Raw genomic sequence first — 24,574 nt, 5'->3', positions numbered from 1 at the left:
AAGAATCCAATATGCTTTAGTGAGATTACCTCTCATTCTTCCAAAGTCCAGCGAGGAGAGTCCCAAACTATTCGCCGTTGTTCATTAGACAATCCCTCCATACCAGGGATTATCCTAGTGAATCTTCTCTGAACTGCCTCCAAATTAAGTGACCTCTTTCTTGAAATAAGGGGAGCAAGCCTGCTCTCATTACTCCAGTTGCTGTGTCTCTTCCCTACTCTTTTACTCCAAACTCCTTGAAATATCGGACAACATTCCAAAAGCTTTCCTGATTACCTCATGCACATGTGTACTAGCTTTCTGCGTTTCATTCACAAAGTATACCCAAGTCCCCTTACGTTGCAGCTTTCTGCACTTTTTCTCCATTTAAATAATATTCTGTTCTTTTGTTCTCCTTTCCAAAATGAATAAGGTGATTTGTCAAACACTTTTTGAAAGACCAAATACAATGTATCGACTGGCTCCACTCTATTCACTCGTCTAGACTGCCTCAAAAACACTATTTCCCTTTCATGAAGTCATGCTGATTCTGCTTTATTAGATTAAGATTATCCATATGTACTACTGCTTCCTTAATAATTGATTAAAACAAATTTTAACAAATGTTAGTCTAATCAGCGCATAGTTAAGCACTTCTTTCCCTTCCTTTCCTCTTGAAGTAGTGTCAACATTGATAGTTTTCCAATCCTTCAGTACTTCTCCAGAATCAAAAGGATTCTTGGAAAATCACATCCAATATCTCTGTAGCTACTTCTTTTGGGATGCCAGGTGGCAAGCCATCAGGGCCAGGGAGCTTACCTGCGTTTAGTCCCATTTCTTTCTTTAATACTGCTTCTCTGGTGACTATATTTCATTTCCACGAGTCACGTACCCCAGCTCCACATTTTTTAGTATTAATGATTTTGAGTTAGCCAGTGTACAATACAGAACCCAGTTTGAGTTAGTTCGCCAACCTAAGATATTTTTCAATGAAGAGCTGGTAAATATCAGGTGCCTAAACTTAGATGAAATTTATAACCTGAACAACGTGTGTTAAATATAAAACATAAACAAAAATTAGATTTTTTAGAAAGAGGTTAAAATTCCCCTTACTGAAACAGTATCAAACATAAGGACCAGGCAGTTTCTTTTCCCTAATTTGCTTTTGAAATACAGAAAAGATTGCATTTCAAAGTAGGCTAAACCAATTATGAAATCCACTCTTCAAGCAACAAAAGGGAAGAGATGTCAAAAGAAAATACCACAATTGCTTAACCAACTACACTTTATTCAAGCAAAAGGAATCAGGAAAAGACAGAAGATGTACTGAAATGGAAAGCAAGTCCTTCAGTGATAGAATCAAAACAAGAGAAGCAACACAACATGGAGACAATAAAGGTAAGATTTCATCTATATCCTTTGAAAATGCAATGTTTTATGAGATCTATTATGTTATACAAAATGTATCTGTGGCTTATTATCCCTCACCTTGTAGATATAGTTTAAAAACAAATTGCATAATTGAAATGTAGTCATGTGAATCTTGTAATGGAAGCAGGAAGCCAAGGACATGAAAGATTTGAGGCAAACTGCCAAACACCAATAGAGTTTGCATCAATTACAAGGTCAAGATTAGAGTGGTGCTGGAAAAGCACAGCAGGTCAGGCTCGAGCAGGAAAATCGACGTTTTGGGCAAAGACACTTCATCAGGAATGAGGCTGGGAGCCTCGGGGGTGGAGAGACAAATATGAAGAGGGTGGGGCTGGAGGGAAGGTAGCTGAGAGTGCAATAGTGGATGACAGTGGGGGTGAAGGTGATCGATCAGAGAGGAGGGTGGAGCAGATAGGTGGGAAGGAAAATTGACAGGTGGGACAGGTTAGGAGGACAGTGCTGAGCTGGAAAGTTGGAACTGGGGTAAGGTGGGGGGAGGGGAAATGAGGAAAGTCCACATTAACGCCATAGGGTTGAAGGGTCCCGAGGCAAAAGATGAGGCGTTCTTCTTCCAGGCGCCAGGTGGTGAGGGAATGGCAGTGGACGTGGCCCAGGAACTGCATGTCCTTGGCAGAATGGGAAGAGGAGTTGAAATGTTTGGCCACAGAGCAGTGGGGTTGATTGGTGCGGGTGTCCCAGAGATGTTCTCTGAAGCGCTCCGTAAGAAGGCGTCTGGTCTCCCAACGGAGAGGAGACCGCATTGGGAGCAGCAGGCACAATAAATGACGTGTGGAAGTGCAGGTGAAATTTTGGTGGATGTGGAAGGCTCCTCTGAGGCCTTTGACGAAGGTGAGGCGGGGAGGTGTGGGCACATGTTTGCAATTCCTGCAGTGGCAGGGGGAGGTGCCGGAAGGGGAGGGATGATTGTTGGGGGCGTGGGCATGACCAGGGAGTCGCAGAGGAAATGGTCTTTGCAGGAAATGGACAGGGGTGGGGAGGGAAATATACCCCTGGTGGTGGGGTTCATTTGTAGGTGGCGGAAATGTCGTATGATGCAATTTATGCAGAGGGGTTGTTAGGGTGGAAGGTGAGGACCAGGGAGATGGGAGTTCTGTCCTTGTTGCGGTTGGAGGGATGGGGTTCGAGGACAGGGGTTCGAGGGCAGAGGTGCAGGATGTCAATGAGATGCTTTGGAGGGCATCTTTAACCACATGGGAGGGCAAGTTGTGGTCTTTAAAGAAGGCGGCAATTTAGTGTGTTCTGTGGTGGAACTGGTCCTCCTGGGAGCAGATGTGGCGGAGGTGGTGGAATTGGGAATACTTTTGCAGGAGGTAGGTGAGAGTCGGTGGGCAACAAGGACAGAATCCCCACCCCCCCACAGTCCTCACCGTCCACCCCACCAACCTCTTCATAAATCGCATCATCCACCGACATTTCCACCACCTACAAACAGACCCCACCACAAGGGATATATTTCCCTTCCCACCCCTATCTGCTTTCTGCGGAGACCATTCCTTCCGCGACTACCTGGTCAAGTCCATGCACCACCAACAACCCACCCTCCCTTCCCAGCACCTTCCCCTGCCATCACAGGAATTGCAAAACATGCGCCCATACCTCCTACCTCACCTCCATCCAAGGCCCCAAAGGAGCCTTCCACATCCATCAGAGTTTTACCTACACTTCCACACCTGTCATTGTATCCATTGCTCCCGATGCGGTCTCCTCTACATTGGGGAGACTCGACGCCTTCTCACAGAATGCTTCAGAGAACATCTCCGGGATACCCACACCAATCAACCCCACCGCCCCGTGGCCGAACATTTCAACGCTCCCTCCCACTCTGACAAGGACATGCAGTTCCTGGACCTCCTCCACCGCCGCTCCCTCACCACCCAACGCCTCATCTTCCGCCTCAGAACCCTTCAACCCCATGGCATTAACGTGGATTTCACCAGTTTCCTCATTTCCCCTCCCCCACCTTACCCCAGTTCCAACCTTACAGCTCAGCACCATCCTCATGACCTGTCCCATCTGTCAATCTTCCTTCCCACCAATCCGCACTACTCTCCTCTCCGACCTATCACCTTCAACCCCAGCTCCATCCACCTATTGCACTCTCAGCATCCTTCTCTCCAGCCCCACTCCCCCCCACCCATTTATCTCTCCACCCCTGAGGCTCCCAGCCTCGTTCCTGTTGAAGGGCTTTTGCCCAAAAGGATGATTTTCCTGCTCCCTTGGATGCTGCCTGACTTGCTGTGCTTTTCCAGCACCACTCTAATCTTGACTTTGATCTCCAGCATCTGCAGTTCCCAATTCTGTCTTCTCAATTACAAGGTTATAATCATTAATAGCTGTTCAAACGAGGTGTCTTTTTTTTATTCAACACAGGACAGGAAATGCAGTTGTGTTAGCAGTTAGATGTGCATGGAATAACATTCCAAGGTGTTTCACTTTCAATCTTTGGTCTTTAATTTTCTATGTACGTATGTATGCGTGGAAAATAATAATTTGTATTAAGAACCATCAACATCATGTTCTGAACAAGTGTATTTTAGATTTCAGAAAGAAAAGTAATAAGTAAAACATATATTGGTCCTAATTTCCATTAATATAATAATGACATTTAATTCTTTTTCATTAAATCAAGAGTCATACCAGAGGACAGAGTGCAGCAATCCCATGGAAGTGGATAACAGAATTGTTCTTTGGCCACACTGACTCAAACGATTTATTTTCCACCATCTCAGTCTGAATCCTGGCTAAATGTCTATTGCAAAACTCCTCATAATCCTCCATTCTCATCTGCTAAACATTTCTTCTATAGCTGTAAAACAAAGTGAATTACAGGTTAGTGGGATCACAACTGCCATTCCAAATAAACTAGTTGTACAACTCCAAATATATTTCAGACAGCTATTTTTCTCACCAATATAAAATTAATTTATATTGCTAATGTTGGAAACAATGTAGGGTGCTGTGCTACTCTGACTTTTGCAAAAGATTATGTGAATAGTCTTTTACCTTACAAGTGCAACCAATCCACTACCCAAAACTGCATGTTCGTTATTTGGATTTCAAAATTTCCTTAACTTCTGTTTCAACCATTTTTTGGTCATTAGGGTATCATAGATATGCAAACAAGACGTGATTTAATCAATCTATCATTTTTAAAATCATCAGCTCATTTAATTTAACAAAGCCATGAGGTTCTTCTGTATTTTCACCAAAAGAAATATCTCCCTAAAATTACCCAATAGTGACAAAACCTGTAGTAAAACACAATTTAATAAAAATCTTTGTGCAGATCACACTTATTTCATAACATTTTTCAGAAGCGTTTTATGTTTTACCAGCTAATGTAAATACTGCAAATGCAAGTCTCTAATTTATCTGGTTCGAACAGAAAACACTGACCAGGTTCCTGTACTTAACTACAGTTTATCACAAAAAGTACATTCCAATCAGTTATGAACAATCAACATATGGCTCTATAAGTGAAAATACTAACTCCTCTCCTAAAATGCCTAGACATACACAAAAGAAATGGTTTTCTAGGTGGAAGGAAGAAAGAAAGTTAAACATTATCGACAGGGTTCATTGAGATGTTGCTTCATGCCTGCCAATACTATGTTGCTCATTCTCTTCTTTGCAGAAGACACACATCAATTGGTATATCGTCTACAAAGCACCTTTGTTATCAATTAAAGACAAAACCAGCTGAAACTTTCTTCTGGTTTCAGGTATTTTTAATGCCAAAATAAGAAGAAAAACAAACCACTCTTAGAGCATTACCATTCACACCCACAAGGGATTCAGCTAATCAGAAATAAATCAGGAGTGTTGGCAGGCTAAAGACCTTTCTTTCCAAGACTAGTCACAATGTAACAAACTAATCAGCAACTTATTACTGGCAAAAACTGCAGCCTGCACACACTCCAGTGCTGTACTGTACCATCTACAAACAACCACCACCCACTGCTGCTTGAACAAAGTTGCAGTGTAATCGCCACATGCTGAGCTTCAGCAACACTTTTAAAACCTGCAGTCATTCTTTTCTCAATGTTTGGTTTCAAAAGTCCTTTTCAGGTTTTAGTCCATAGTCAAAAATATATAAAATGAAATTGTCGTCTTCACAGAAGTTATTAACACATATATAATGAATGATTTGTCATGTATCTTACAGTGAATAATAATTCACAGATAAACCACATTTAAAACTAATTCTCCATGTAAATAACTTTTTTCCTTTCTCCCAATGCAATATGACAAATATGTGACATTGCAAAAAAATTCACATGCAGCATAAACAATGGTTTGTTTCTAACAATTCTCAGTAATTCTGTTGAAAATAGACTTGAACATCCCTCTCAATCCTATCTTAGTTAGATATAGTTTGGTTTGACTTGACTATAATATTCTGAAGCAATTAAAACAAACTATCAAGGCTCTATTTAACCCAAAATTACCTCAAGTAATCCTTCCAGGGCCGAACAAAAAAAAATTGCCCAGACCCGTGAAGCATATCTTGTTATTTTGCTTCCCAATTTTCACTCTTAGAATTGAATTCAAAGTAACATTTAATCTTCAAGTAAACAGTTAATTGGGCTGATACCACTCAGTACTCTTTCTGAGGCAGAGGGAGTGATTATTCTTGGCTGTTCAGACACTTAAAGAGGTATCAACAGGGGAGTCTTGAATTAAAATGCTTGTTTTACTTTGATCTCGCACAAGGAGTCACTTTGACAAAAGGAGCTGAAGCACACATCAGAAATGGCTGGCTCGAGGACAATAAGACCAGGAGCAGAATTAGGCCATTTGGCCCATTGAATGGTGGTGCAGACTCAATCAAGACAGATCTACTTTGCAACCCCATTCTCCAGTCTTCTCCCTGTAACCCTTGATCGGTTTACCAATCAAGAACCTAGCTATCTTTGTCCTAAATACATTCAATGACTTGGCCTCACAGACATCAGCGCCAATGAGTTCCCCAGATTAAATACTCTAAGGCTGAAGAAATTCCTCCTCATCTTAGTTCTTGATAGTCATCCTTTCACTCTGGTCTTTCGAATCCTAGTCTCTCCTAATGGAAACATCTTAGAACATAGAGAACATAGATAGAACATAGAACAATACAGCACAGAACAGGCCCTTCGGCCCACGATGTTGTGCCGAACTTCTATCCTAGATTAAGCACCCATCCATGTACCTATCCAAATGCCGCTTAAAGGTCGCCAATGAATCTGACTCTACCACTCCCACGGGCAGCGCATTCCATGCCCCCACCACTCTCTAGGTAAAGAACCCACCCCTGACATCTCCCCTATACCTTCCACCCTTCACCTTAAATTTATGTCCCCTTGTAACACTCTGTTGTACCCGGGGAAAAAGTTTCTGACTGTCTACTCTATCTATTCCTCTGATCATCTTATAAACCTCGATCAAGTCACCCCTCATCCTTCGCCGTTCCAACGAGAAAAGGCCGAGAACTCTCAACCTATCCTCGTACGACCTACTCTACATTCCAGGCAACATCCTGGTAAATCTTCTCTGCACCCTCTCCAAAGCTTCCACATCTTTCCTAAAGTGAGGCGACCAGAACTGCACACAGTACTCCAAATGTGGCCTAACCAAAGTCCTGTACAGCTGCAACATCACCTCACGACTCTTGAATTCAATCCCTCTGCTAATGAACGATAATACTCCATAGGCCTTCTTACAAACTCTATCCACCTGAGTGGCAACCTTCAAAGATCTATGTACATAGACCCCAAGATCCCTCTGTTCCTCCACCTGACCAAGAACCCTACCATTAACCCTGTATTCCACATTCTTATTTGTTCTTCCAAAATGGACAACCTCACACTTGGCAGGGTTGAACTCCATCTGCCACTCCTCAGCCCAGCTCTGCATCCTATCTAAGTCCCTCTGCAGCCGACAACAGCCCTCCTCACTGTCCACAACTCCACCTATCTTTGTATCATCTGCAAATTTACTGACCCACCCTTCGACTCCCTCCTCTAAGTCATTAATAAAAATTACAAACACGTCCAATCTTCTCCACGTCCACTCTATTCAGGCCTCTAAGTATACTGTAAGTTGCAATCAGATCTCCCCCTTATCTTTCTAACCTCCATCGAGTGAGACCCAAAAGTCCTCAACCATTCATCATCTGAGATCATTCTTGTAAACCTCTGCACCTCCTCCAAGGCCACAGCATCTTCCTTTTATATACAGGGCCCAAAACTGTTCACAATATTCCAAATGCAGTCTGACCAATGACTTTTACTGCTGAAGTGTATATCACTCTGCTTATATTCTAGCCTTCTCTGCCTGAACTGCTGTGCTCTTCCAGCACCACTAATCCAGTATTCTCAAAATGAGTGCTTACTTAATTTCCTCCACTTAACTTTGTGTCCATTGAACAGCTCTTTGTCTTTCAAACTACTAGTTGCTCTCAAAGTAGCTGTACAATACTCAGAGAGAAAGCATTTGATTCAATTTCTCTCCTAGCAGCATCCAGCTGTTTGGGAGAAAAACAGATATGAAAATGTTAAAAGTGGAGAATAAGACAAGTTGGTAATTGAGCCCATCATTCAATTAGATCCTTGCTGACTGAATCCAATTCACAACTCACCTTCCTGCCTGTCCTTTCTAACCACCAACTTCCCTCAGTCCACTGCTGTTCACCCTGCCAACATACAGCTGTGCAGCAATGCACAGGTCGAATCACATCATCAAGTTCGCTGATGATACAACTGAAGTAGGTCTCTTCAGCATGAATGACAAGTCAACATACAGAGAGGAGGTGCAGCAGCTAACGGACTGGTGCAGAGCCAACAATCTGTCACTGAATGTGGACAAGATGACAGAGATGGTTGTTCACTTCAGGAGGCAGGGAGCGACCACTCCGCTGGACATTGACAGCTCCTCCGTGGCGAACGTGGAGAGCACCAAATTTCTTGGCATACACCTAGTGGAGAATCTCACATGAACCCTCAACACCAGCTCCATAGCCAAGAAAGCCTAGCAGGGTCTCTACTTTCTGCACAGGCTGACAAAAGCGCACCTCTCAGCCCCTACCCTCACCACATTCTATAGAGGGTTCATTGAGAGTAGCCTGAGCTGCTGCATCACTGCCTGGTTCAGGAATTGCAACGTGTCGGATCATAAGAACCTTCAACAGATAGTGAGGACAGCTAAGAAGGTCTCAGAACATAAAACACAAAACATTACAGCGCAGAGCAGGCCCTTTAAACCTCGATGTTGCGCCGTCCTGTGGAACCAATCTGAAACCCAACTATCCTACACTGTTCCATTATCATCCCTATGTTTATCCAATGACCATTTAAATGCCCTTAAACTTGGCAAGTCTGCTGCTGTTGCAGGCAGTGTGTTCCATGTCAATACTGCACTTAGTAAAGAAAGTACCTCCAAAACTGTCCTACATCTATCATCCTTCAATTTAAAGTTATGTCCCCTCATGTGAGCCATCCTTATCAGAGGAAAAAGGCTCTCATTGTGCACCCTATCTAACCCTCTGATTGTCTCAATTAAGTCATCTCTCAACCTCCTTCTCTCCAACCAAAACATCCTCAAGTCCCTCAGCCTTTCCTAATAAGACCATCCCTCCACACCAGGCAACATTCTTGTAAATCTCCTCTGAACCCTTTCCAAAGCTTCCACATTGTTCCCATAATACAGTGGCCAAAACTGTACGCAATACTCCAAATGCAACCGCACTACAGTTTTGTACAGCTGCACCATGACTTTGTGGCTCCGAAACTCAATCCCTCTACCATTAAAATATAACACCCCTTCTTAACAATTCTATCAACCTGGGTGACAGCTTTCAGGGATCGATGTACATGGACACAGAGATCTCTCTGCTCATCTACACTACCAATAATATTACCATTAGCCCAATACTCTACCTTCTTGTTGCTCCTTCCAAAGTGAATCACCTCACACTTTTCTGCATTAAGTTCCATTTGCCACCTCTCAGCCCAGCTCTGCAGCTTCTCTATGTCCCTCTGTAACCTGCAACAACTCTCCACAACTCCACTGACCTTAATGTCATCCACAAACTTACTAAACCTTCCTTCTACGCCCTCTTCCAGTCATTTATAGCCTACCATGGGGAACCTTATCAAACACCTTACTGAAATCCATATACACCACATCAACCGCTTTACCCTCATCCACTTGTTTGGTCACCTTCTCAAAGAATTCAATAAGGTTTGCGAGGCACAACCTAACCTTCACAAAACTGTGTTGACTATCCTAATCAACTTATTCCTCACTAGAGGATTATAAATCCTCTCTCTTATAATCCTTTCCAACACTTTATAATTACCAGGGTCTATAATTACCAGGGTTGTCTCTACTCCCCTCTTGAACAAGGGGATAACATTTGCTATCCTCTAGTCTTTTTGTACTGTGCCTGTCGACAATAACAAGATCAAAGCCAAAGGCTCTGAATCTCCTCCCTGGCTTCCCAGAGAATCCTAAGATTACTCCCATCTGGCCCAGGGACTCACCTATTTGCACACTTTCCAGAATTGCTAACATCTCCTTCCTGCAAATGTCAATCTTGTCTAGTCTAGTAGCCTGTATCTCAGTATACTCCTCGACAACATTGTCTTTTTCCAATGTGAATATTTAGCACTTCCTCTATCTCTTCTAACTCCACACACAACTTCCCACTACAATCCTTGATTGGCTCTAATCTTCTCTTAGGTAAAAACAATAACTGCAGATGCTGGAAACCAAATGATGGATTAGTGGTGCTGGAAGAGCACAGCAGTTCAGGCAGCATCCAACTAGCAGCAAAAACGACGTTTCGGGCAAAAGCCCTTCATCTAATCTTCTCTTGTCATTCTTTTATTCCTGATATACCTAGAGAAAGCTTTAGGGTTTTCCTTTATCCTATCTGGCAACAACATCTCATGTCCCCTCCTGGCTTCTCTTAGCTCTCTCTTTAAGTCTTTCCTGACTGACTTGTAACTCTCATCCCATTTCTCTTCTCTCCCCCCCCCTCCCCCCGAGTCTTCAAGTCTCATCCTAACATAAGCCTTCTACTTAGTCTTGACAAGAGATTCAACTTCCTTAGAAAGCCACGGCTCCCTCGCTCAACCACTTCCTTCCTGCCTGACAGGGACATACTTATCAAGAACACACAGTTGCTGTTCCTTGAATAAGTTTCAAATTTCAATTGGCCCTATCCCCTGCAGTTTCCTTCCCCATTCTATACATCATTATTTTTGCCTTTCCCCCAGCAATAATTCTTACTCTGTAGTATATATCTACCTCTTTCCATCGCTAACATAAACATAACTGAATTGTGGTCACTATCACCAATGTGCTCACCTATCTCCAAATCTAACACCTGGCCAGGTTCAATATCCAGTACCTAAATCCAATGTGGCCTGGCCCTTGTTGGCCTGTCTACATACTGTGTCAGGAAACCCTCCTGCACACATTGGACAAAAATTGACCCATCTAAAGTAATCAAATATAGGATTTCTATTCAATATTTGCAAAGTTAAAGTCCCCCATTACAACTACCTTGTTACTCTCCCTCCTATTCAGAATTATCTCGAACTATTCAGAGGCCTACAGAAAACTCCCTTTCCTGTTTCTAACCTCAGCCCATACTACCTCAGCAGACAAGTCCTCATAAGTCCTTTCTGCCACCGTAACACTGTCCAAGACTAAAAATGCCACACCTCCCCCTCTTTTTTTTATCATCTTCTCTGCTCTTACTGAAACATGGCCAAGAATGTAGTGCTGGAAAAGCACAGCAGGTCAGGCAGCATCTGAGGAGCAGGAGAATTGACATTTCAGGCAAAAGCCCTTCAACAAAATTCAGGCTTGATCAGGAGAATCGATGTTTCAGGCACAAGCCTGATTTCTGTTGAAGGGCTTTTGCCCGAAACGTTGATTTGTCTGCTCCTCAGATGCTGCCTGACCTGCTGCGCTTTTCTAGCACTACACTCTCAATTCTGATCTTCAGAATCTGCGGTCCTCACTTTCTCTTACTGAAACATCTAAATCCCAGAATCTGCAACAACTATTCCTGTCCCTGCTCTACCCATGTCTCCGAAATGGCCACAACATCAAAGTCCCAGGTGCCAACCCATCCTGCAAGTACATCAACTTATTCCGGATGTTCCTGGCATTGAAGTAGACATACTTCAAACCACTTTCCTGCTTGCCAGTGAACTCTTGCAACCTTTAAACCATATTTCTGAACTCACTACTCTCAACCTCCTGGACACCCGAACTACAATTTTGGTTCCCATCCCCCTGCTGGCGTCATCATTGGGGTCTCTTGTCCCTCTATTACAGAAGTTTACACCACACGCTGCATCCAAAAGGCTCGTGGAATTGTGGAAGACCCCACACACCCCTCACTCAAATTCTTCTCTCTCCCGCTATCTGGCAGAAGATACCACAGCATTCGGTCTCTCACAGCCAGACTGCGCAAGAGTTTCTTGCCCCCATGCCATCAGGCTCCTTAACACATACTGTGTCAGGAAACCCTCCTGCACACATTGGACAAAAACTGACCCATCTAAAGTAATCAAATATGGATTAGAAGATATAGATATAGAATCCCTACTTTGTGCAAACAGCTCTTCAGCCAAACAAGTCCACACCAAACCTCTGAACCCACTCAGACCCATTCCCCTACACCCACCCCAGACTAATACACCTACCCGACACACCATGGGCAATTTAGCATGGCCAATTTACCTAATCTGCACACCTTTGGATTTTAGGAAGAAACCAGAACACCCAGAGGAAACCCACGCAGACACGGAAAGAATGTACGAACTCCACACAGACAGTTGCCGAGGCAGGAATCGAACACAGGTCCCTGGTGCTGAGGCAACAGTGCTAACCACAGAGCCACTGCACCACCCCGATCTGAAATTCTTTGCACAACTTCGAATTGCTGCTCAAAAAATGTCTCTTATTGATCATCTTTCTATTACACTGTAACTTGCATGTTTTGCACTTCTTATGCACTTTATGCCATGTACAATTGTGCTGTCCATGTAGCACCCTCAGTCCTGGAGGGACACTGTCTCATTTTAACTGTGTCATTTGTATATAGTAGAAATGACAAATAAAAAACTACTCTAATTGCTACGCTACTCATATTGTTCAAAGATCTGACCATTTCAGGCCCAAATATACACAATGACTCAGCCTCTATTATTGTCTGTGGTAGAGAATCCCAATTTCCAAAAGATTCAGTGTCTATTAAGAAAGCAATTCCCTCCTATCTCAAAAACCAAAAGAACTGTGGATGGTGTCAATGAGAAACAGGAACTGCTGGAAAAGCTCAGGTCTGGTAGCACCCATGTAGAGAAATCAAAGTTAACACTTTGGGTCAAGTGTGTTCTGAGGATGGGTCATTCAACCTGAAACACTAAGTCTGATTTCTCTCCATAGACGCTGCCAGACCTGCTCAGCTTTTCCAACAATTGCTGTTGTTATTCACCTTTATCTTCATCGTAGAAATCCCTTACTTAGTCTCCACGCGCCCCAGATCAAGATTTCCTTACTGAGGGAAACATTCTTTCAGTATGCTCCTTGTGAAGTTTATTCATGTTTCATTAAGATCACCACTCATTCTTCTAAACTTTGAATACAGACCCAAACTTCTCAAAGTTTTATCACAAGAATATGATTTCACTTAGGAATTAACAAGACATCTCTGAACTGCCTCCAATGTGGGTTTACACCTGTTTAAACAAGACGACTAAAATTTTTATGTAGCACTTCAGTTGTGGTCTTCCCAATGCCCTGTACAATTTTAACAAGACTTTTCTTAAGTGTGTACAAGACAGTTTTCTGATTCAGTATGTGGATGTACCTACTAGAGAAGGTGCAAAACTTGACCTACTCTTGGGAAATAAGGCAGGGCAGGTGACTGAGGTGCACTTTGGGGCCAGTGACCATAATTCTATTTGTTTTAAAATAGTGATGGAAAAGGATAGACCAGATCTAAAAGTTGAAGTTCTAAATTGGAGAAAAGCCAATTTTGACGGTATTAGGTAAGAACTTTCAAAAGCGGATTGGAGACATATGTTCGCAGGTAAAGGGTGGCTGGAAAATGGGAAGCATTCAGAAATGAGATAACAAGAATCCAGAGAAAGTATATTCCTGTCAGGGTGAAAGGGAAGGCTGGTAACTATAGGGAATGCTGGATGACTAAAGAAATTGAGGGTTTGGTTAAGAAAAAGGAAGGAAGGAAGCAGATGTCAGGTACAGACAGGATAGATCGAGTGAATCCTTAGAAGAGTATAAAGGTAGTAGGCGTATACTTAAGAGGGAAATCAGGAGGGCAAAACGGGGACATGAGATAGCTTTGGCAAATAGAATTAAGGAGAATCCAAAGGGGTTTTACAAATACATTAAGGACAAAAGGGTAACTAGGGAGAGAATAGGGCCCCTCAAAGATCAGCAAGGCGGCCATTGTGTGGAGCTAAAGAAAATGGGGGATATACTAATTTAATATTTTGCATCAGTATTTACTGTGGAAAAGGATATGGAAGATACAGACTGTAGGGAAATAGATGGTGACATCTTGCAAAATGTCCAGATTACAGAGGAGGAAGTGCTGCATGTCTTGAAACGGTTAAAGGTGGATAAATCCCCAGGACCTGATCAGGTGTACCCGAGAACTCTGTGGGAAGCTAGAGAAGTGATTGCTGGGCCTCTTGCTGAGATATTTGTAACATCGATAGTCACAGGTGAGGTGCTGGAAGACTGGAGGTTGGCAAGCATGGTGCCACTGTTTAAGAAGGGCGGTAAGGACAAGCCAGGGAACTATAGACCAGTGAGCCTGACATCGGTGGTGGGCAAGTTGTTGGAGGGAATCCTGAGGGACAGAACGTACATGTATTTGGAAAGGCAAGGACTGATTTGGGATAGTCAACATGGCTTTGTGCGTGGGAAATCATGTCTCAAAAACTTGATTGAGTTTTTTGAAGAAGTAACAGAGAAGTAGATGTGATCTATATGGACTTCAGTAAGGCATTCGACATGGTTCCCCATGGGAGACTGATTAACAAGGTTAGATCTCATGGAATACAGGGAGAACTAGCCATTTGGATACAGAACTGGCTCAAAGGTAGAAGACAGAGGGTGGTGGTGGAGGGTTGTTTTTCAGACTGGAGGCCTGTGACCAGTGGTATGCCATATGGATTGGTGCTGGGCCCTCTACTTTTCGTCATTTACATAAATGATTTGGATGCGAGCATAAGAGGTACAGTTAGTAAGTTTGCAGATGACACCAAAATTGGAGGTGTAGTGGACAGCGAAGAGGGTTACCTCAGATTACAACAGGATCTTCACCAGGTGGGCCAATGGGCTGAGAAGTGGCAGATGGAGTTTAATTCAGATAAATGCGAGGTGCTGCATTTTGGGAAAGCAAATCTTAGCAGGAATTATGCACTTAATGGTAAGGTTCTAGGGAGTGTTGCTGAACAAAGAGACCTTGGAGTGCAGGTTCATAGCTCCTTGAAAGTGGAGTCACAGGTAGATAGGATAGTGAAGGCGGCGTTTGGTATGCTTTCCTTTATCGGTCAGAGTATTGAGTACAGGAGTTGGGAGGTCATGTTGCGGCTGTACAGGACATTGGTTAGGCCACTGTTGGAATATTGCATGCAATTCTGGTCTCCTTCCTATCAGAAAGATGTAGTGAAACTTGAAAGGGTTCAGAAAAAATTTACAAAGATGTTGCCAGGGTTGGAGGACCTGAGCTACAGGGAGAGGCTGAACAGGCTGGGGCTGTTTCCCCTGGAGCATCAGAGGCTGAGGGGTGACCTTATAGAAGTTTACAAAATTATCAGGGGCATGGATAGGATAAAGCCTTTATTCCTGATGAAGGGCTTTTGCCCGAAACGTCAATTTCGAAGCTACTTGGATGCTGCCTGAACTGCTGTGCTCTTCCAGCACCACTAATCCAGAATCTGGTTTCCAGCATCTGCAGTCATTGTTTTTACCTAGGTTTAGGGTGAGAGGGGAAAGATATAAAAGAGACCTAAGGGGCAAATGTTTCACGCAGAGGGTGGTACATGTATGTAATGAGCTGCCAGACGATGTGGTGGGGGCTGATAAAATTGCAACATTAAGAGGCATTTGGATGGGTATATGAATAGGAAGGATTTTGAGGGATATGGGCTGGGTGCTGGCAGGTGGGACTAGATTGGGTTGGAATATCTGGTCGGCATGGACGGGTTAGACCAAAGGGTCTGTTTCCATGCTGTACATCTCTATGACTCTATTCTCCATTCCCCTGCAATCAAGGCCAATATTCTACTCATTGTCCTAATTACTTGCTGTACATGCTAACTTTGTGTTTCAACCACAAATAAACCCAAATTTCTTTTGCTACTCACTTGTTGCATGAAATTTGAAACAAAAAACTCTGATTCTGAGGTTACTCTAACTTAAAGTAGTCAGCTGGAAAGAGGGAGTATTTGGCCATTCATATTTTATTCGAAATTCTTCTTGATCTGTGGAAGCAATAAGTTGCGTTGGCAAAATGCTAATCCAGCAGCACCAACCACTGCAGATGAAAGGGGTAGGCTAATGAGGTGAGAGTAAAGAACTTTGCTCTAGACTGCAGAAGTTGTGCAGCCTCTAACTCTCCTTAACTCATCCTGAAATGTGCTACTTGTCAACAAGCACGCATTCTTTCATTTCTTTTGACTAAATTTCAATGTGTTGTTAGAAGTTTGAGTTCCTCTCAAACACTTGGTGAAAAGAAAAACTTGGTTGATCCAGTTCAATATTTTCCAATTCTCCACATAATTCAGATCAGTTTTCTCAACCCTATAATTTGAATGTCCTCATTTTTATCATCTTTCAGTCGCAATCTTTTGACCATTTTTCTAAATTACATCCTCAAAATCCTGCTCTTTATTTTGCTTCTTTTCGTGCATTGATATATGCATTAAAACGATTAAACAGTTGAAAAGCTTTCCAATTGCAATTTGTTAAACAAGCTAACCTTGATATACACAAATGATATCTTTGTGGGCATCTTCTAGGCATCACCTTTTAAAAATATGGACTGCCCATTTAAAGCTGAGATGAGTAGACAACTGAAGGTTTTTACAACTCTCTTCCTCAAAAGGCAGTAGAAGTAAAGTCTGAATATTATTAAAATCGAGGGCGATGGATTCTTTATATAAACAAGGGAGTGAAACCTTAATCTGTGTTGGTGGGAATGTAGAATAATCAGATCAACTCAGATTGCACTGAATGGCAGATCAGGCTCAAGAGCTGGCTCCAAATTCAAATGCTTGTGTGGTTAAATTAATATAAATGTTTAAATCTCAAAGTAAAAACATTCAACTGCTTGCTTTAGCTTTTCTTGAACTCCAGATTATTTATACCGATTTATGCTAATCAAATTCAAAGTGTTCTAACAAATTTGACGAACATTTGGGCAACCCATAAGTTAGTAAACAGGCAAAATACAGTATACACTCAAATACTGCACATGCCTCGACATGAATAAAAACAGTACAGTAGGAAATTTCAAGCACATGTGTCAAGAGTTGAAATTAGGCTGTAATATTAAAACCTTGAACTTACCAGGACACACGATAAAACTCTACGTGATAATCAAAGAAGCCTGCACCTTCAAGGAAGAAGAAAACAGGAGTGAAAGAAATACTGCCAAATATTTGCTACTCTTCAAATTGTATTGTCTGTTGTGTTCCAAAATGAACTTGGTTACCAACCAGCTAAACACTGTGTCAGAGGTTAAAACTCAATATTACGTAGATGATGCAGAATCCAAATGAAATTTTAAAAACTCTTTCCAGCAGGAAATTTGGAGGAAAGACAAAGACTGCAGAATACAAACGTTTATAGTAGATGGCTGTGTGTGTCGGGTACTAACGAAAGCCCCACACAATGCGAAAGCAACAATAGCCACAGTTTAAACCATTGATTTTACAGATGACAAAGCAGCTGCAATCAGAAATCCCAGGGATGGATCCTGCAGCATTCACAGGAGCAGCTGGAGGTTCAATGCGGCACTCAGCCAGCACAAGGGGATACCATCAGGGACCCAGGCCTGACAGAGGAGAGAGAGATGGGGGGGGATTGAGGGAGGCGGCAGGAGCAGCTCGGGGGGAGGACTGGGGGGTGAAGGAGGATGGTGAGGGTGAGGGTGGGGGTGGGGGTGGGGGGGGTGAAGGAGGATGGTGAGGGTGAGGGTGAGGGTGAGGGTGAGGGTGGGGGTGGGGGTGAGGGTGAGGGTGGGGGTGGGGGTGGGGGTGAGGGTGAGGGGGGTGAAGGAGGATGGTGAGGGTGAGGGTGGGGGTGGGGGTGGGGGTGGGGGTGAGGGTGAGGGTGAGGGGGGTGAAGGAGGATGGTGAGGGTGAGGGTGAGGGTGAGGGTGGGGGTGGGGGTGGGGGTGGGGGTGGGGGTGAGGGTGAGGGGGGTGAAGGAGGATGGTGAGGGTGAGGGTGGGGGTGGGGGTGGGGGTGAGGGTGAGGGGGGTGAAGGAGGATGGTGAGGGTGAGGGTGGGGGTGGGGGTGGGGGTGAGGGTGAGGGGGGTGAAGGAGGATGGTGAGGGTGAGGGAGATCCCGAGGGGTGGGGGTGGGGGTGAGGGAGATCCCGAGGGGGTGGGGGTGGGGGTGAGGGAGGTGAAGGAGGATGGTGGGGGTGGGGGTGGCGGGGGTCGGGGGTCGGGCTGGGGCTGTCCCGCTGCCGGGCCCTGACCTGTCACTAACCCCGTTCCGCTCCCGCCATCCAAACCGCCCCGTCACCTGGCAACAGGAGTCAACGCTCATTGGCTCGCGCCGCCTCTAAACGTCACGTCCGGTTCTGCTGCAGCAAAGGTGGGGGTTAAAGGAGGAGCAACAGGGAGTGCGTATCCGGTAGTAATAATTACTCAAGATCCATAATACTGCCTGAAATAACCATTCAGTCACTACTACTGCCTTGTAATAATCACTCAGGGTCACTAATACTCCTAGTAATAATCACTCAGGTTCACTAATACTGCCTTGTAATAATTACTCAGAGTCACTCATACTGCCTGTAATACTCACTCAAGGTCATTAATACTGCCTTGTAATAATCACTCAGGGGTCACTCATACTGCCTGTAATTATCACTCAGGGTCACTAATACTGCCTTGTAATAATCACTCAGGGTCACTCATACTGCCTTGTAATAATTACTCAGGGTCAATCATACTGCCTTGTAATAATCACTCAGGGTCACTTATACTGCCTTGTAATAATCACTCAGGGTCAATCAAACTGCCTTGTAATTATCACTCAGGGTCACTAATATTGCGTTGTAATAATCACTCAGGGACACTACTACTGCCTTGTAATAATCACTCAGGGTCATTCATACTGCCTTGTAATAATCACTCGGGTCACTCATACTGCCTTGTAATAATCACTCAGGATCACTCATACTGCCTTGTAATAATCACTCAGGATCACTCATACTGCCTTGTAATAATCACTCAGGGTCACTAATACTCCTTGTAATAATCACTCAGGGTCAATCATACTGCCTTGTAATAATCACTCAGGGTCACTAATACTGCCTGTAATTATCACTCAGGGTCACTAATATTGCCTTGTAATAATCACTCAGGGTCACTACTACTGCCTTGTAATAATCACTCAGGGTCACTCATACTGCCTTGTAATAATCACTCAGGATCACTCATACTGCCTTGTAATAATCATGCAGGGTCACTAATATTGCCTGTAATTATCACTCAGGGTCACTAATATTGCCTTGTAATAATCACTCAGGGTCACTCATACTGCCTTGTAATAATCACTCAGGGGTCACTCATACTGCCTTGTAATAATCACTCAGGATCACTCATACTGCCTTGTAATAATCACTCAGGGTCACTCATACTGCCTTGTAATAATCACTCAGTGGTCACTCATACTGCCTTGTAATAATCACTCAGTGGTCACTCATACTGCCTTGTAATAATCACTCAGGATCAATCATACTGCCTTGTAATAATCACTCAGGGTCAATCATACTGCCTTGTAATAATCACTCAGGGTCACTAATACTGCCTCGTAATAATCACTCAGGGTCACTCATACTGCCTGTAATTATCACTCAGGGTCACTCATGCTGCATTGTAATAGTCACTCAGGATCACTCATACTGTCTTGTAATAATCACTCAGGGTCAATCATACTGCCTTGTAATAATCACTCAGGGTCACTAATACTGCCTGTAATTATCACTCAGGGTCACTAATATTGCCTTGTAATAATCACTCAGGGTCAATCATACTGCCTTGTAATAATCACTCAGGGTCACTAATACTGCCTCGTAATAATCACTCAGGGTCACTCATACTGCCTGTAATTATCACTCAGGGTCACTAATATTGCCTTGTAATAATCACTCAGGGTCACTCATACTGCCTTGTAATAATCACTCAGGGTCACTCATACTGCCTTGTAATAATCACTCAGTGGTCACTCATACTGCCTTGTAATAATCACTCAGGATCACTAATACTCCTTGTAATAATTACTCAGGGTCAATCATACTGCCTTGTAATAATCACTCAGGGTCACTAATACTGCCTCGTAATAATCACTCAGGGTCACTCATACTGCCTGTAATTATCACTCAGGGTCACTCATGCTTCATTGTAATAGTCACTCAGGATCACTCATACTGCCTTGTAATAATCATTCAGGATCACTACTACTGCCTTGTAATAATCACTCAGGGTCACTAATACTCCTTGTAATAATCACTCAGGGTCACTACACCTGCTTTGTAATAATCATTCAGGGTCACTACTACTGCCTTGTAATAATCACTCAGGGTCACTCATACTGCCTTGTAATAATCATTCAGGTTCACAACTACTGCTTTGTAATAATCACTCAGGGTCACTACTACTGCCTTGTAATAATCATTCAGGGTCACTACTACTGCCTTGTAATAATTACTCAGGGTCACTAATACTCCTTGTAACAATCTCTCAGGGTCACTCATACTGCCTTGTAATTATCACTAAGGGACAGATAAGGGTGATAGATTTCCTTCCCTCAAGGGCATTAGTGAATCAGATGGGTTTTTCCTGATGATTGGCAATTGGTGTTATGGTCATCGTTAGATTCTTATTTCCAGATTATAATTGAATTCAAATTCCACCATCTGCCATGGTAAGATTTGAACTCAGGCCCCAAGAACACTAACTGGGTTTCTAAATTACGAATGTAGTGCTAATACCACCAAGTCATTGCCTAAACCAAGAAATCACTCAGTCACTCTATCATACAGTCAGTGTCATTTTAGTACAATCACAATCATCTTAAAATGTCATTATCCTTTACAGAAATTTAAACAATTTTTACATTGAATAGTTGAATCAATAAGGTCCATTGGAAAATCTTGCATTTGGTGTCTTAAATGTCTCTAAGCATCAGATTATGGTTAGTATATTTTCATTTTCATTCTTCTTTGCAACTGGAACACAGTCTCCAATAGCTAAAAATAATCCCAAAGTCTCCTTTTCCACAATTAAGTACTTTTCCTGTTATGAGTTTAACGACTTAGAAAAATCCCACACTGGCTTCTCTAATTCTGATTCGTCATTTTGCAATAAGACTGTTCTTACCCCTAATTGAGAAGCATCAATTGCCATTTTTAAAGGTTTTGAAAGGTCATGGACAGACAACAGATTCAGTTACTGTGTTAGGATTTCCTTCATCATCTCATAGGCTATTTAACATTTTGCCTAGCATACCACCTTTGCCTGTTTTCTTAATAGATCAAGTTACTGTCCTGAGGTTATATTTCAAATAAAACCCGTAGAGTTCCAATAAAACCTACACAATCCTAAAAATCTTATGATTTCCCAATTAGTTTTCCCAATGAGAAATTTGATCAGAGTCTTCACTTTAACAGTTCTTAGTGACACTTGCTATTGCCATATGATATATCCGGGGTGAGTAACCCTTGGTCTTGCAATTTAACTTTTGTGGAGATTTATTATTAAATCAGCTAACTGTAGTTGCTAAACAAGTTGCTTAGTTGCATTACATGGTGAAATACAGTTTGTTACTTTAGCTGCAACTTTATTCACAAATCTTTGGAATGTCACTGGGCATGTGAAAACCCAAATGGCATCACTCGACATTGGTATAACCCATTTGGTGTAACAAAAGCTGATATCTCTTTAGTTTTGATATTAATGTTACTTGTCAGTATCTATGGAATAGAAATGTGTACCCTACAAGTACTATCTTCCAGCTGAGAAATTCAGTATAAACATCTTTTTATTATTGCATATACTTTTTATTTAGAAGAAAGTGAGGACTGCAGATGCTGGAGATCAGAGTCAAGAGTGTGGTGTTGGAAAAGCACAGCCGGGCAGGTAGCATCTGAGGAGCAGGAGAATCGACATTTTGGGCAAGAGCTCTTCATCAGGAATCTTTTCTGTAATCTGTGCAGAATTGATTGTCCCATCTGGGTTCAATCAGGTGATTTTCCAACTTGTAGTGAATCTCTATTTTCATCTGAGCTTATTTGTCTGTACTTAACTGAAAAGGATGTTGTTTTACTGATATTCCCATTCCCCTACAGCCAAATTGTATTTGGTTAGCATAGTTTTTCAAGATATATTTCTGTAGATTTCCTTTAATTTCTTAAGTAACCTTCCTAGATCTTCCCATTGTCTTTCCTCTGAGTATGGAATTACATTATATAGCTGTACCAGTATTTTGGTATTGGCTAGTCAATTTGTAAAAGGTTTACTTTGTGAACTGTCTACCCCTCTTTCTTACTGTCCCTGTCATCCTCCACATCCTTTCACCATCTGACATACTTACTCTTTCTTCCTCTTTACAGTGACATCACTCTCATGTGACATAACTGATTCTACTTCTCGTGATCAGGATTCTCCACCAGTTAAGTCACCATATTAACAGTTCTTATAGAGTCATAGAGATGTACAGCATGGAAACAGACCCTTCAGTCCAATGGGACAGTTTCAGAAGTTCACCTTGCGAAGTGTGATGTAAAGAATTGTGTAGAATGTCTCTCTTTTTGTTTTTTTCTGTAGTTTTGATTGAGGATTGAAATGGGAAAATAACTGAAAAACCAAGGCTTATTGAGGATTGGTTCACTTAATAAAGCAAGTAACTTGATACTCATTGTAAGTCCTGTTTACACAGCTGCTTGTTCAAGCAGTAAAGGAAGCCTAGTTTGAATGAGTATGTATGAATGGAACTTTGGCTGGCAACAAATATATGATTGGTCTATGGAGTAGTAATCAGTTATCAATGGAAAAGATTTTCTGCCAACTAACAACTATGTGTTTGGCACCCAGGTATCGGAACTGCTTATGGGTGTGAATATTCTAGCAGCAACCAACAGACTACTGAAGGAAAAAGATTTATTGTTCTGTCATTAAAAAGCATCTCAAGCCTGAAGATAGCAAATTTATTTCTCTTTTCCAGTTGCTGTAAACTGTGACTTTAATGAATAAGTCAAAGGCATTTATAAGTGAGAATCGGTCACCCTGTGCCTTCTGCAAACAACAATAAGTATCTGGAAAAGAAATACAAAAAAGTAGCATTCTGATCAGCACAAGAATCATCTCACCAACCTGTGCACAAAAAACAGTGAACTGACTTCCCATGCTTTCCCTCTGCCCATAGCATCATGTTTTATTTCTTGTCTGTATCTATATGTGTATGTATGAGGAAGTTAGGGTTTAACTAGTGGAGTTACATGTCAGTGGTGAATAATTGTTTAATTGGAACTGGAATCCTATTTGTTTGTAATAAAAAGCCATTCTTGTTAAGCATAGAAACCAGGCTTTCTGCCAATCTGAGTCTGAAAATCTTTAACTTTTGTGATGATCCCAGGAATAGTAGGGCTCAGTTCAAGCGTACTACTGCAGTGAGGCATAACTGTGTGTGATTTATGTATATTTTAGTGCTATTGATTTTGAAGGTTGGTTGTTGAAACAGTTGTTTGTGTGTTTTGGTCCATGTATATGAAGGCATTGAATAATTAACTTGTTAATATTTCAAGAACTGAGCTTTTTTTTTAAAAACTTGTATGACAAAAAGATTTCACAGAGAGCTAATGGAAACTTGTTTGTATTGGGAGAGTTTTACAGATAGATAAAGAACCATTGAAGAGCATTAGTTTACAGTTAGAAGAATCCAGAATTTTGTGTTTTTTCTTAGAGGGAAGACCCATACCTTGGAAAGCCTTTTGGGTTCAGTTCATAGTTGTTATAATAGAAATGAGATGTATAAAGAGTTTCTCTGCAGAAAGGAGATAGTTTAGATCTGTTAGGAAATAGGTTACTTCAGTGTAAAAAGGTTAGTATGAAGGTTTCAGAAGTGGTTGGTTCGAACCTTGAATGAGATATTCAAAGCCTATAGGTCTATGCTCAGTTGTGTGAATACTCAAATAAGAGGCTATCAAATTCTCAAGACTGGGAATTGAAAGAAAGATTCAAGTTAAACCAATAAAATTAGTGGTAGAGGACCAGTGAAGAAGGTTATCTCAAAGTACTGATCTAGATCAGTTGGGCCTATGGCAAAGGAGTAGTCGATGAAATTCTTAATTTAGATAAATATGTGGTGTTGCATTTTGGAAAGGCAAATCAGGCCGGGACTGATACACTGAATGGTGCAGTCCTGGGGAGTGTTGCTGAACAAAAAGACCTTGGGTTCGGGTTCATAATTCCTTGAAGGTGGAATTACAGGGAGAGGAGCAAAGAATGTGTTTAGTATTTGCCTATTTGAGTGTAGGAGTTGGGATGTCAGATTGCGGCTGTACAGGACAATGGTTAGGCCACTTTTGGAATACTGTTTTTAATTCTGGTCTCTCTGCAATAAGAAAAAGTCAGCAATCACATGACATCAGGTTACAATCCAATGGGTTTACTTGAAATCACAAACATTTGGAGTGTAGCTGCTTCATCAGGTGAAGTGAGAGAGAAGCACACAGATACAGAATTTAAAAGCAGAGATCAAGGGCAGAAAGATCAAAAGATCATACAAATGGTGTGAGTGGTGTATCAAATAATAAGTCTCAGTAGGTAAATGTCAATAGCTGAATAACAAGCGAAGAAATTACCAATAATGATT

At 42.2% G+C, this 24,574-nt stretch overlaps 1 protein-coding gene and 1 long non-coding RNA gene across 9 annotated transcripts in view; one reads left to right on the top strand and one right to left on the bottom strand.

Moving 5' to 3' along the window:
* The window catches only part of LOC140464733 (centriolar coiled-coil protein of 110 kDa-like), an 84,486-nt gene extending 66,251 nt beyond the window's left edge, over positions 1 to 18,235 (bottom strand). For 3 of the 7 annotated variants that reach the window (XR_011954971.1, XM_072560209.1, XM_072560211.1), the window contains exons 1-3: positions 17,181 to 17,601; positions 17,032 to 17,077; positions 4,069 to 4,237 (exon numbers count right to left, since the gene is read on the bottom strand). Coding sequence is in view for 6 of the 7 variants with exons in the window: in XM_072560209.1 (XP_072416310.1) it covers positions 4,069 to 4,215 (147 nt within the window). In the remaining variant the exon portion in view is untranslated. Of the gene's footprint in view, positions 1 to 4,068; positions 4,238 to 17,031; positions 17,078 to 17,180; positions 17,602 to 18,170 lie in introns of those variants that run through there. The other 4 variants (XM_072560206.1, XM_072560207.1, XM_072560205.1 and 1 more) reach the window with 4 other exon arrangements.
* LOC140464734 (uncharacterized) lies at positions 1,300 to 22,725 on the top strand. 2 transcript variants are annotated; one of them, XR_011954973.1, is made up of 3 exons: positions 1,300 to 1,377; positions 21,770 to 21,946; positions 22,314 to 22,725. It is a non-coding gene; the product is annotated as an uncharacterized lncRNA (long non-coding RNA). The 2 variants fall into 2 exon arrangements; XR_011954972.1 differs by lacking the exon at positions 1,300 to 1,377 and adding an exon at positions 18,152 to 18,289.
* Positions 22,726 to 24,574: the final 1,849 nt, after the last annotated feature.

Source organism: Chiloscyllium punctatum, chromosome 40 (assembly GCF_047496795.1).
Source record: "Chiloscyllium punctatum isolate Juve2018m chromosome 40, sChiPun1.3, whole genome shotgun sequence".
Lineage (NCBI taxonomy): Eukaryota > Metazoa > Chordata > Chondrichthyes > Orectolobiformes > Hemiscylliidae > Chiloscyllium > Chiloscyllium punctatum.
The sequence above is the reverse complement of the archived record's forward strand: the minus strand, read 5'-3'. Positions and strand labels throughout refer to the sequence as shown.